The following is a 14,660-nucleotide window of genomic DNA, read 5'->3' on the forward strand; positions in this document are numbered from 1 at the left end:
TGGCCATAGCCTTGTGACCGGCTTTGCAGAAGCCATTCAGCTACTGCCCTTAAATAAAGACAGACATGCAAGATGATTGCCCACTAGCTATGTCTGGCTGCTATTCTCCACTTAATCTCCCAGAAGAAGGGCAAGAACAGGCAATTCAGGGGTGAGAAGAGGTCACTGAGCCTGAGCTTGCAACCTCTTTAGCCTGAAGGACTGCCAGCCTTGGCAAGAAGGGATGGAAAAGGCTACTGCTATATATATTAGATGGCATGCTCATACCTACTGCTTAATTTCACTCTCTTTCTAACCCTGAAAGGTACATTTCTATTATATACCCTGGGAAGAGAAAGAAATTGTGACACAAGAGAGCAAAGTGACTTTTCCAGCTAATGAATGACAATAGGTGGGGAGATGGAGAAGGAAAGGGGATCCAAAACAAGAAAAAGAAAGAACAACACACTTTAGAGAGATGCATTAGAAATTATTAGGTCTTTGAAAAGTTTAGATTCACTCAAGTCAAAGAAATATGGTGAGATGATATTAAAGGGCCTTACCAACAGGGCAGGCTGGCTTTTAACCCACTCAAGTTGGCTAGGACCTAAATGTGACTTTCACTAAGTAGTCCAATAAATGTGACTGTGGAATAATCCCCTTCCCCCAAAATGATTTGAGTGCCAATGACAACTGCCAAATGAACCTTGGGCAGGTTCGGTATTAGAAGAAATATTTTCTTGAAGATGTATCCAGCCTTACCTTATGACATATATTAAAAGAAGGCAGCTTTGTAGAAAGGAAGCTGTGACTATCCTTCAAAAGAGATGTTCATTAGTAAGGGTAGTGTCATGGTCTTAGGCAGCCATGATGGGGTCCTGTAGGGACACAGATCATTTCATTCTGTAGGATAAAGAGTTTCTGACTCTTACAGGTTTTCTGGTGGGTGGGGATAAATTCCACATCATGCAAAATATACTAGAAGTAGTAAGCACTGATAAAAGTAAAGTTATAATCTGAGTTATCTTAGGTCTTGGAATCAGGGGGAGCTGGACTTGTTGACAGCTGAAAGGGAGAGAGGAGTAACTCAGAAAGATCACAGTACACCCTCTTACCAACTTTCTTCCCAGGGAGAGAGAGGGAGAGACTGCAGGAGAGTGTGACCTGACTTCTGGGACAGAAGGACAGCTAGAGGATCTGTGATTTAACAGCATTGTGATGCCATCGAAATTTGTTGTATATACTGCTACAGTACAACTAACTAATTTCAGAACATACAAAAGGCTGTAAGACTTAGAGATGAGTAGGTTGTTGTGATAGTTAATGATTATCAACTTGACAGGCTCTGGAATCCCTTTGGAGACAAGCCTCTGGGCATATTTGTGAGAAATCCTTTAGATTGGGTTAGCGTATGATCACGACTGAGAGTGATGATCTTGGTTGGGTTAAATGGAGCAAGAAGACCCACCCTGAATAATAGTGGCACCATTCCGTGGGCTGGTGTCCCGCACTGAAAAAGTAGAAAGTGAACTGAGATCTACCATTTCTCCTTCCTGCTTCCTAGCTGCAGATGCAATGTAACCCGTGCTTTAGGTCCCTGCCGCCATGCCTTCTCTGCCAGAGGGGCTGTGCCACAAACTGGAAGCAAAACTAAGCCCGTCCTCAACTTGCTATTGCCAAGGTATCATTACATCAAAGGGAAAAGTCACTAAAACTGTACTCACAGGAACTTCTCAGTCAATAGAGCTTGGAATTTTTTTTCACCATTGCCTTTCATTGAACCAATAATCCAAAATGTTAAAAGCCCATAAGGGAAATATAAATCAAAACCATAATGAGGTACTTCCTCACACTCACTAGCACAATTAGATGATAATAATGAAAATTGGTGAGGCTGTGAAGAAATCAGAATTCTAATACATTGCTGGCGAGTATAACACAGTACAGCCACTTTGGAAAATAGTCTGGCAGTTCCTCAAACAATTAAACACAGTTATCATATGTCCTAGCAGTTCCATTCCTAAGCGGAAAGGAAATGAAAATGCAAATAAGACCATTCAGAAACATGTGCTCAAATGTTAACTATATCATCGCATATAATAGTAAAATGGTAGAAACAACCTAAATGTCCATTACTGATGAATGGACAAATGAAATGTAGTATATCCTGCTGTGGGATGTCTTTCTGTATGCTGTGGATGTACATTGTTCCCATTGGTTAATAAATAAGCTGCTTTGACCTATGGCAAGGCAGCTTAGAAGCAGGTGGGAAATCCAGGCAGAGATACAGGAAAGAGACAGGTGGGAAGAAGAGACACCATCCATCCGCCCAAGGAGCAACATGCCAGCAAACCAGTAACACCACGGCCACGTGACAATACTTAGATTAATAGAAATGGGTTAATTTAAATGTAAAAGCTAGTTAGTAACAAGCCTGAGCATTTATAATTAATAGAAGCCTCTGAGTGATTATTTTATAAGAGGCTGCAAGAGCTTGGGTGGGAGAGATTTGTCTGGACCGTGGGGCTAGGCAGGACTGAGAAAACTCCCCCTACAATATTCATACAGTGTACCATTACTGCACCATAAAAAGGAATGAAGCACTGATCCATGATGTAACCTGGATGAACCTTGAAAACATTATACTAAATAAAGGAAGTCAATCATAAAATCCACATATTATAGAGTTCCTTTAGTATGAAATTTCTAAAATAGAAATAGCTATTAGAAGTGTTGCTGAGGGCTGGGGAGGATGGAGAAATATGATGGGCAAAAGATATAGGGTTTATTTTTGATATGAAAAAAATCTAAAACTGTGTGGTGTTTCCATGTAACTGTGAATATACTAAAAAATATTGGATTATAATCTTCAAATAGCTGAGTTTTACAGCATATAAACTATATTTTAGTAAATCAATTTTTAAAACATTATGAGTGGAAGAAAAAAAAGAAAAGGAAGCCATTTTAGCTCATGATGTCATCAAAATCTACTATAGGCTTCTGAGCCACTAGGCCTATGTTGCCATGGAGAGTGTTTCAGAGTGAGTACTGCTTGTCAAATGGGAATAATAATGCCTGCCCTACATATCTCACAGGATTGCTGTAGGTCTCAAGTAAGATAATAGATGTGAAGACACATTGAAAACCTTAATGTACTACATAAAAATAAGGAATTAGTGTTATTAAGATGGTTCCTATTGAATACAAAATAGCATGCACACTATGATTGACTGCAACCAATGCTACAAAAACATGTATATATGCAATGAGTAATATGCAAAACCACCACAATTGCTGTTAGGCTACAAAATTGTAACTGTTAATAAGTACTGATATATCATTTAGGAATCAAAAATATATCATTTGGGAAAAAAGATGACTCCTCTCAGCTGAAACCAGAATGTTTAAGTCTGGTAGAGGGGATAATATTTATATTCATGGCTCTCAAAACAAATCAGAGAAAGGGCATCTCTTTCCCATACCTTATTTTTCTCCCTACCCAGATTATTTCCTAAGCTAGTATTTCAGAGGCTGGTGATGGCATTAACAATAATGAGATCCTTTGATCTTGGCAAATAATGGGCTGGTTCTTCTGTCTGAAAGAAGAGTTCAAGAAGGAGCTCCAACTGAAATGTCTTGACATGTCTTTGAATGACCTTAACAATTAGCCAATGACAAAAGTGTAGCAACATGCCATTTGATCCACAGAAAATTCTGATAAGCTAATTTTGCTCTAAATCAACTATTTTAGAAAACATAATTTCCAATAGTTCATGAAACATTTTCATTTTCAAGTTTAATGAAAAACTGAGTTTGCTATGGAGGCTTAGGAGTTGCTGCATCTCACTCTTGATTTTGGTCGTCGAACCACATTGGGGCTGCTTAATGATTTCTTATGTCCAAGACTCTTTTGTTTCATTTTCTAGTCCCCTTCTTCCACTGAAAAGTATTTTTGAAGTATGTTTTATGACTGCATTGGTATTAAAAACAAATATATTTATGGTATGTGCCAGATTTTTTGTCTCAACCTAAAAGTTCACCATTTTTCTTCTTATTTGAGAAGAAATAATTGCATTTTTGTGGGGCCCTAAAATTATGATGTGTTCTAGGCACTAAGTATGCTTACTATGATTAATGGAAAAGTTGTTCCTGGGCCAGAAATTGGGAACAGTGTGAAACAGAACATGATAAGAAGGACAAGGGCCCAAAGGCACTATGTAAGCTGCTGGGGGCGGGGGGTGGGGGAGGGTTAATAGTCTTACCCAGCTTTGAACACTATGAACTGTAATACCAACCTGCCGGGCATGTTGTACCCACTAGTGAGAACTGCTAAGCGTGGTAATCAAGCACTCTCTAATTGGATTTGAAGCCCAACCCATAGGAAGGAATCTATACCTCGTACTGTAATCTGCTTAAAAGTGCATGGTGAGAGAAGTCACGGGCCCTAAGGGAGACCTTAATTCCATTGTTTAGCTAAACTGACATAGCATTGAGCCAGCTTCTAAATATATATGTTGATACAAATAGACAATTATCACTCTCAGCCTTAATCACAGAAGCTTTTCTTTCTAGTGAACTGTGATAAATGCAGAGACTTACAATTGCAAAAGGTGTTGAGAATCAGTGACAGTTGAGTGCTCAGCCCCAAACATGACATTTATGCCATTCCCTCCAAGGCTCAGGAAATATTGTAGAAGATGGGTCAGAAAGAATGTAAGAGCTAGAAGCTATGGAAAGGGACTGCAAAATGCCATCTTCAGGGAAAAATACACATTTTTCAACAATTATGGATGACTTTTCTGGGTATGTATAAGAGTGGGCCCATTAACAGCCAGGCATGGATACAACAGGGTCCCAGGAAGCCCTGACATATTGCTGAACTATTTCCTATTGTTAAATTCAGTAAAAGGGGTGTCATTGCCTACAGTTATGTGCCCATTGGTGATTCCTGATTCCACCAGGTTACAATGCAAAGTCCCAATAAAATGGTCACCCAGATGTCCCTGGACAAATTAAACAAAGTCACAAACAAACTCAAAACTCATGAATCTGGGAAAGAGACAGGGAGGGAGGAGAGGCTGTTAATAGGAGTGGGAGGGGGATAAAAGAGGAGGGATGGAGACAGTAACCAGGATGTATTTATATACATGCCTGGAATTGTCAAAAGAACTGAGTTTAAAAGGGGGCAAGGTCCTTTATAGAGAGCTCAGTGGGCATGCTCTTAGTCCAGAGTTCTCCAGATAAGAAGCACACATTTAGGGTTCAGGAGTGAAAATGGCCCTCACATAGCTTCTGCAGAGTGGGAAACATTTGACACCTGGACTGAAGGACTCACAGTAGAGTCTTTAGCACTAATCTTTCTCCAGACATCCAAGTACACCACTACATTCCAACCACTGTTACAGGAATAGCACTAGTTGGGTATCTGAGAAAGGTAATTTTATCCTCGTGGTCTCTTCTTGTAGCTGTTGAATGGGGGTAGGAGGTTGGACACTTTTATTGCTTCCAGGAAGTCATATGACTTTCTGCTTTTCTAACCCTACCTTCACAACTAGTTCCAAACCATCCCCTAACCCCATGCCCTGTCTTTGCCTTTCCAAATTTCATATGCCAAAAGGCTACGCCCATCCCTATTGCCACTGGGAAGCCTTCCCTATGCTCTGGAATCCAAGACACTATAAACTGCAGGTACCACTATGGCACCTGGGGTGTGTTCTACCAGTTTACACCCAGTTTTCTAGATGCTTGAACTGTTCATTGATGTTCTCACCTTGACTACCAGCTACTGAAGAAAGAAGAGCTTCCTTCTCCCTTGTTCATGTGTGCCCCTCAAAGCACTCAGTACACATTCACTAGGAGTTTGTAGCATTGCGCATTACTTCAACTCGAGGCTAATAATACTCACAATGTGTCTGGCAGCAAAGACCCCATCAACTATGGCACAACAGAAAGCTGCAATCACGCCAAAGCTGATAAACACGATAGAAGCCACCAGCTGCAGGAGGGAATAAAAGAAACATGTCTGTTAGCCTTCCACTGTTGCTGCTTTTGGAGACTAGGTAATCCCCCAGAGACTGCCAGTCAAAGCAGAACTCTAGTCTGTCACTCACTGATGGGGGATGCTTTTTTTTTTTAAGTCATGCAGGATGAGTGGGCATGGCGGTAGGCAGGGAGGGAGAGTAGAGGCAACTGAAGCAATATTTGTATAAATTTTCAGGGTAAGCTCATAAATTCATTCTGTGAGCACCAAACAAAGAAGCTTGCTGGTATCCAGCATGCTGTCCATGAAGGAATTTGACTGCATAGGCCATCCATCCTCAGATTCAGAAAAATGTTGGACCTTGGACATCATGTAATCCAACCCTATATTTTATTTATGTGGAAATGGAGGCACAGGGAGGGGAAACAGTGTGTCCAGCGTCTCTACTTAGTCTACGGAAGAACTAGTGCCCAGCAACTCCCAGTCCTTCGTTTTTTGTACCCCCTAACTCTGCTGCTTGATGACACGGTGGACACTGATGATAACAAGAGTGATTCTTGGGTCCTACATAACTCTACATCCCTTCTACGTCATTGAAGAAAGGGGACATTCAATTTACTAACACTGAAGTGTCAGAGAGATTTTGCAAGGATTGAAGTCTCTGAAATGGATACATTCTGTGTGGTATATGTAAAAATTTTCTTTCTTTTTTATGAGGCATGGCCTCATGTAGCCCAGGCTGGCCTCAAATTTATTTTATGGATAAGTCTGGCCTTAAACTCCTGATCCGGTTGCCCAAAGGCTAGGAATACAGGCATGCACCACCATACCTAGCTAGAAAATTTTAAAAAACAAAACCAGATTGTCAAATTCATTAATCACATTTGATAACAAATTTTCCTAAAGTATGTCTTCTAATACCAAGACAATGCTTCAACCCAAGGTGTGGGAGCATCACAATTTTAGAATGTCTCCAAGGACAAGGAGACATAATACACGAGCCCACAATCTGCCATGGTTGACCCTCTGAACTACTTGGAATCAGCATTTTTCTTTCTTGAGGCTTTTGGGGAGAAAGAGGAGGAAATAACATGGCATCAAGCTGTTTCCCAGGGAGAAGGGAAAAAAATCAAAGCCAAGGGTACCCTAGGGTTCACCTACTTCAGCAGGCTGAGAGGAAATACTTATCTCCTTTGGGAGTTGTTCAGAAACCTCTCTCCATAAATCTCACTTCACAGCACTGCAGATAATTGGTAAATAATGGATGAACGACGTCATGAAATTGGCATTCTTAGCTATACTATGATCAGCTCTACAATTAAAGCTCCCCCCATTGTTTTGAATAAGTCAAGCCCAAAGTGCAAACGCAACTGGCAAGGGATGAAGTCCAGGTAAAATGGAAGAAGAAACTATTAGAATTTCCCTGGCAGCTGGGGGAAATGCATGGTTAGAGTTCGGTCCCTAGAGCTATTACATCATTTGATTAAGCTTGATATTAAACAGACCCCATTGCCAAAGTTTGGATGCCACAAAGACTTGTCCACAGGGAGTCTGATCAGTCCAGCGTCTGACCACTCACCAGGCTTCCTGATTTGTAATTCTATAAAACTGTGCTATGCTTGCAATTCAGCCTATCCATTCTACCCCTTGCCCTCTAGGAAGCCTTCTCAAAATTTAGCCGGGAAAATACATCAGCTTGCATTTGGGGGATCCCATTAGGACAGTGAACCTCACCTTCTGTTAAATACTGATATTTCCTCTCAGCTTTACAACCCACTTGGCTTTGAACTATGGATGGCAAAGACTCAAAGATATTGTAGATTGACTTCATAATTTTAATTTGTCTGACTATGTCTCAAGTACATTTACTTTCTTTCTCTTTTTAGTTTTGGTTTTGGTTTTTGGTTTTGAGACAAGGTCTCAAGTAGCTCATGCTGGCCTTGAACTCAAGAAGTATTCAAAGGTGATCTTGAACTGAGCTCCTGACCCTCCTTTCTCAACCTCCTGAGTGTCAGAACTAGAGGCATGCATCTCCATGCCCAGTTTACACTCGTTTTCTTAATTGAAGTCCCCTAGACTAAAATCTCCTAAAAGGTAAAAACCCTTTGTGAAAACTTTTCCAAAAGATTATGTAACCTATAAGGAAGCTATAAAAGTAACAATAATTTAGGGCTGCAGTACTGTATGCCACAGAACCACAGGCATTCCAGGCCAGAACAGCAGTCTGATTGAACAGCCTGAAGTATTCTTTTGAGAATGAAGGAGAAAGCTTAGAGATTGGGTAAGTCAGTGAGGAGACACTGGGCAAGATGCAAACCAGTCCCATATCAGTTCTCTGAGGCTTAGGGGAAAAGGTGAAGTAACAATTTCTTTTGTGGACAAATTTGCACAAGCTTAAGAGATGTGTTACTTATCCACATAAACACTAGAAGGATGAAAACTTACCATCTGCCGCTTGTTCTCAATAAGGTTTGATCCGATGATTCCAAGGAATGATCCAAAGCCAAGCTGTAAGGCAACATAGCATTTAAGAAGACAATCAACCTGCCCACACAGTAATTCTAGTCCCTGGCCATGATTCAGAAGAGTGGAAAAGAACTGGAGTGTAAATGTCAAAGCCACATGTAGCGTCTTACACAAACACACTATGTACAAAGAAAGTATATTCTATTATTTGCAGTTTTCTCTTGTAGGTATGACTCACACTGAAAAAAAAACTCATGTGGCCCCAAACTAAAAGGAAAGGTCAACTATAGCTTTTTAGAGCCTGCCTGTTTCAATTTTAATATCCATTACCTAGTATATGATTGGTGATTCAGTAAGAGACATATAATGGTGGAAAGCGCACATTATTGCCTGATCTGTATCTGGTTTTGAAAAGGACCTTGCACTCTGAAGCATGGATTACAGAATAAAGGTTTGCAAAGGCAATTTTTGATGCATCGGGCATACTAATCAAACTCAGGAAGTACTTTAGGAATCAGCAAGCACCTTAACCCACACTAAAAAAAAATAGAAATGTAAAAGAACTTTTTTTTTGAAAGCCTATATTTGTGGTTGACCTACTGCAATTTATGTTAGCACTTATTCACCTCTTTTTCCATCTCTGCTTCATTTATGGACAGAAAGCATTCATTAAAGGGTGAACAGAAATGGCAGTGTAAAACCCTGAAAAACAATTTCCCTGTCTAAGTGGCTGGGATTATGGCTCAGTGTAGAAGATCCCACTGCCCTCTCAGCTCTGCCATTAGTGGATTGAGCCTGCCGGTCTCAGCTGAAAATGATCGCTAACCAATAGCTATTGATGGATATGGAAATGGAAGAAGTAAAAAGTGGTGAGAATGGACCAATAAATCTTAACACAAGTCCAGTGATGTAGTTACATTTCTCTTTAGCCTCACTAACAGCCTCAGTTTATACCTACAGCTTTACCTTGGCTCACAGGGCCATCTGTTTCAACCTGACTCCCAAGCTTTCCACCTAGGCTGCGAAATCTAATGAACCCAAGGATTAGGTCTGATGGGACCATGTTGGGGAATTGTTTGCCTCAGGATCCCCAAAATGGAAGAGACTGAAAGGAAGCAATGATTCCTTCTGCAGGACCAGCAATCATTCTTGGAAAACCAAAGCTGATGTGTATGAATGATAGCCCACCCCATCCCAGGCTACTGAAATTAGCCTCATGCCACAACTGACATATACTTTTCTTCTTAGCAATCTTCTTTCAAGTATAACTAAAATGTGTTGCCTCAGAGTATATGAGTGTAAGCATGTTCATCATGCTAGCCTGGCTTGCAAACCCAGATTTTCTACTACTGTCTGTGCAATCTAGAACTGACTAACCACTCAGCCTCTTTCCTTGTCTGTAAAACAGAAGGGACCGCAGTAATGTTATCTTATAGAGCTTTGTAAGGATTAATGCAAACAGTACATTCAAATAACTGAATAGCACCTGCTATACAGTAAGTACTGAGAAAACATTGTTTTGTTCTAGTGATTAGAAGCATGATTTTTAAATTAAAAATATGTAATTTTATGTGTATGGCTATTTTTCCTGCATGTATGTGTCTATGCACCATACATGTGTGTGCAGTGCCCTTGAGGCTGGAAGAGGGTGCAATATTCTCTGAAACTGGTGTTACAGATGGTTGTGAGCAAGTGGGTACTGGGAATAATTGAACGCTGATCTTCCGGAAGAGCAGCCAGTGCTCTTAACCACTGAGCCATTCTGCCCTCAGTATTACATTTTTAAAGATATTTAAGGTTTTAAGACTTATTATTACATTCATTTATGTGCATACACACACACACACACACACACACACACACACACACACACACACACACACACGAGTGCCATGGTGTGTGAGTGGAGGTCAGAGGAAAACTTCACAGAGTCAGTTCTTTCCTTCTACCACCTGGGTCCTAGGGATTGAACTCGGCTTGTTAGACTTGGTGGCAGGTGCCTTCACCTGCTGAGGCAGCTCACTGACCCAAAAGACATTTAACTTTTGAACCACCCTAATGTGATCTGAGCTGGGAAATTCTGTCACTGTTTTTTTTATTTCATAAGCATTTCCATGTTTTTGTCTCATTCTTTCTCCAATATGTTCCATAACTTTGTTTCTACAGAGGAATTCTATGTTATGGCATTCTGAGCCACTTGTGGAGACTATAGAAATTCAGAATGTAACTTCTTAAAGGGAAAACACATCCTTTAATCAAAAACCTTCTCTGTTTCCACAGATGTTCATAGACTATCTTTGAACCCAAACAACAATATTTTCCCTAAGACAGTATGATGGTTAATAATGCTTGTCAATTTGACAGAATTGAGAAGCATGAGTTCAAAGCCTGGTCCCTACTGGAATGTTAGAAGGTATATCACTATAATTTTCTCCAAAATTAAAGTCTAAATCAGGAAGTGTATCTTGCCTAAGGAACTGTGGACCTGCACAAACAAAGGTAAATGGGAATGTAGTCCAACAGAGAACACAAAACAAGATGAGTCTTCCAGGAACCAGCAGTAAGAGGCTTCAATAATAGAGAGTTTGAAGATGGTAGACAACACTGTAGACCCCAGCAGCTTAGAAATGTTCTCATTAAGTAGGATAGACAGGATTTAGTGGAGACAATAGAGAGAACATTTGGAAAACTGTGTAAGTGGTAGAATCAAGGCAGAAAAGCCCAAATTATAAACAGGTGATCCTGGGAAAACAGAAGTAACGGGAGGGCAGGCTGAGGGCTTCTTCAGAGAGCTCAGTGGTATGCTACAGGGCCGACAAGGAGACAATGGAGGTTAGATACTTGTGGCATTACACAAGTTTTGTTCAGCACATCAGGATTCAAATTTCATCCTTCAAATGTACTCAATAGAACAAACTTGAACTTTCTGAATGGCTGTTTCATTTACAACAATCACAAAACCCAACTCTCCAGGGCTCCTGTGTTCAATGTCCTTACATTTCTTTATATAGTCTTTACGTGTGTAGGTAAAGAAAGCCATGTGGGCCTGGAGAAGGCTTCTACACTACTGACTGTTCCCATTGTCCCTGTCTGCTAATATCCCATTGTGACTCTAGATGATTTTTCAATCAACTAACACTCTCCAGGAAATGGATCTGAACTTCCCGGTTTCTATGCTGAAAGAAAACACAGGGCTTCACAGGACAATAACCCTGAGACCAGAGTGCCAGAAAGGTTTTCCTCACTGATCAAGGGGCCAACTCCATCTTGTGGGTTGCTTGGGAAACACATTTAGAGGCGTCCTTCTCCTGGTACAAAAAGATTTAGAAGAATGCAGCAACCTCTCCCCTGGCCTCTTTCAGCTTGATTCAATAACCAAGGATCATGGAATTTTTTTTTAGGCTTCAAAGTAGAAAGCCCCTCAGAACTCTTCTGAAATGGAAGATGCCTCAAACATTGGAGAACAGTAAAAAAAAAATCACAAGTCAGTTCATCTTTATCAGTTTTTATATTTAAAAACCTTACATTTCAGCCTGTACAGGTTAGCTCATCCTTAAAGAGGCATGTGTATATACTCACCTTAGAATGACAATACTACATTATAGCTCAGGTAGACTAGCTAACATGCTATTGTAATGTACCTTGCTGCATATTAAACACCTTGCTGTATTTGAAATGCCAAAGGTCTTAGTATTTAAATGAAATGTGTGTCAAGTTTTCTTTTAATCGAATATTTTCTCCATAATTTATCTGTTTTGACTATTCAAGTTTGCATGTACTGTTAATACATTTAGTTGGAGTGGAGAATAAAATGGCTGAGTTCGGGATAACTTGAAATGTTTTCACAGATCCATACAATTATAATGTATATTCAAAATGACCAATTTGTCAGTGCAGAATCCTCTTTCCGGTCTGTGCTCTACCTGGTTTTACTGCTAAGTGTGTTTTAGCGTGTTTTAGTTCTCCATCTTGCTGCTGGTCCACCTAAATTAGATTTCCCTGGGGTGACTAGTAAAATGTATATTTAGCTTGTGTTACTTTTTTGGTCAAAGATTAGCTTATGAAAAGAAATCACATTCATAGAGTCCACCAGAATCAGCAGCTCTGGGGATATGGAGGGGAGATCTGGAGTTTTCACAGGCTCACCACATCATTCTTGCCCATACCTGGAGGGGGGGGAAATCACCGGTTTAAGAGTTTATATAGTTATTTCCTAATAACCAAAACTATTCAATTAGCGAAGCACTCCATTCCCAGGCAAATCTGGGTTCTCAGGCATTTACTGCTGCAGAGGTAGGAGTCCTAATTGTATTTGCTATAACACTACCTGACCTATAAACGTAAATGGATTTTTTGACTGTTCAAACTGCTATCTTCTCTGCTTCACTCTGTATAATTAAAACCCATTTTAAAGAAATGATCCGCAGACATTCAGAGAGCGAATTTGTAAAAGTTAAACCAATGAGTGTGGAGGGGGGATACACAATCCTCTCAGGGTGGCTCTCTTATTAAGTTTGCTTTTAGTGAAACAGAGAGAGAGAGAGAGAGAGAGAGAGAGAGAGAGAGAGAGAGAGAGAGAGAGAGAGAGAGAGAGAGAGAGAAATGCCCCTACTGCTTCAATTTCTAGTGCTAGCTGAACATCAAGTACTTGAATAACAGCAATCATGAGTCCTTATTCCTTTGTTAATATATTCCAACCTAGCCTCCCACAGCCAGATATTCTATGGAAAAGGTTTGTACTAACATGAAAAATACCCTCCCTTCGCCCGCAGCTACTCTGGATCTCTGCTTGAGCATTTGCTCTTCAGTTGGAGATATTTCACTAATGCAGCTTACCTGAAGCACACAAAGTCACACAGAGCCTGTCAATTCCTTTCCAAGCCACCAAAATGCTCTCCCCCCTCTCCTTTCTTCCCCTCCCCTTTGCTTGCTTTTAAAAATAAAACCCAATTCTGCTGACAGTTGATTTTCTTGCCTCACCACAGGAAGTGGACAGGGTGAGTTCTCACATCACATGTTTAACAAAGGGCACTGGGTACCAACTAGTGTCTGTGAGACACCTGCCCTAAGTTGGGGGGAGCCGTACCTTCCCCCCAAACTGCAGAACTTTCGTCAGCAGCCTTGGGCTTGAAGGAGGTTCAGCTTATGTCAGCCCCAACATCAAGCCCAGTCTTTGAAAGGGCTCTTGAGGAGACTGTGGAATAGAATTGGTGACCTAGGCAACAGGCTCCAAGCTGGTCACTCACAGTGAAGGCTTGTTAAAGGCATCATCTTTAACCCCTTCTCTTCTGAGTGAGAGAGTGAGAAAGACAGACAGAGACCTAAAACCATGTCTGATCTCTTTGCTCAGTTAAAAAATTTATTTTAAAAATATATACCATTTTTAATGTCTTTCTACTCTCTAGCAATTACAATTCAGGAATCACTTAATTGGTATTAAATTAAGATTCAGTCTCTAGACTGAAGATTTAGGGGTTCAACGGCATTATTCATAGAGGGGCTTTTGTTTGTTTTGACAGAGTCTCACTATGTTACCAAACTAGCAAATGAGATTATTTTGATGTAGCAAATTCCACTGTTGAAAAAATGGATTGCGTTGCAGGGGAGGGTAAACAATCCACTGGACTAAGAAAAGAAACCTTTAGAACTCTGATTCTTATTTATTGTTTATCTGAAATAAAAAAGAGAAGTTATTACTAATGTTCCACAAATGGACTGTCACTAGCATCTCTCTGTCACTAGAAAGGCTAGATCATAGCTGCTATCCTTTTCGAAGAGGGCAAGCTCTGAGCAGTGAATTATTAATGGTAGGGCATTATGTATGAGCAGATAATATTATGAAGTTTTAACCAAGTTAGTACTAACAAAATGCATGTGAGATTTGGAAATCCTATTGGGGAATTACAAATTGAAGGTGATCCTGATAACAAATGACCAATGAAAAAAGGCAGCTTTGCTACTTCTACCTCCTGTACAAGCTTTTAGTCATACACATTGTAAGAGCCATATTGTAAAGATGACAACTTAAACATGTCTGATAAGAATCCAGCCAAAATATTCACAAATAGCTCATGGGCCATTTGAAATAAGGGCTTACAGGCCTTGTCTTTAATGATAAACTTCACACTAAGTGCATAACATCCTGTAACATTTTAGTGTTTGTATAAAAAGATACTAAAATTGGAATTTCATTTTCATCTAAGGTTTGAATTTCCATTTTACATACATTTTGTGA

At 40.2% G+C, this 14,660-nt stretch overlaps 1 protein-coding gene across 2 annotated transcripts in view; it reads right to left on the bottom strand.

Annotated features, from left to right (window-relative positions):
- Positions 1 to 14,660, bottom strand: part of Tmem255a (transmembrane protein 255A) — a 52,303-nt gene that overhangs the window by 29,949 nt on the left and 7,694 nt on the right. For both annotated transcript variants that reach the window (XM_052738251.1, XM_052738249.1), the window contains exons 3-4: positions 8,405 to 8,467; positions 5,885 to 5,974 (exon numbers count right to left, since the gene is read on the bottom strand). In XM_052738251.1, coding sequence (XP_052594211.1) covers positions 5,885 to 5,974; positions 8,405 to 8,467 — 153 coding nt within the window. The remainder of the gene's footprint in view (positions 1 to 5,884; positions 5,975 to 8,404; positions 8,468 to 14,660) is intronic.

Source organism: Peromyscus californicus, unplaced genomic scaffold (assembly GCF_007827085.1).
Source record: "Peromyscus californicus insignis strain IS unplaced genomic scaffold, ASM782708v3 Scaffold_10__1_contigs__length_136768540, whole genome shotgun sequence".
Lineage (NCBI taxonomy): Eukaryota > Metazoa > Chordata > Mammalia > Rodentia > Cricetidae > Peromyscus > Peromyscus californicus.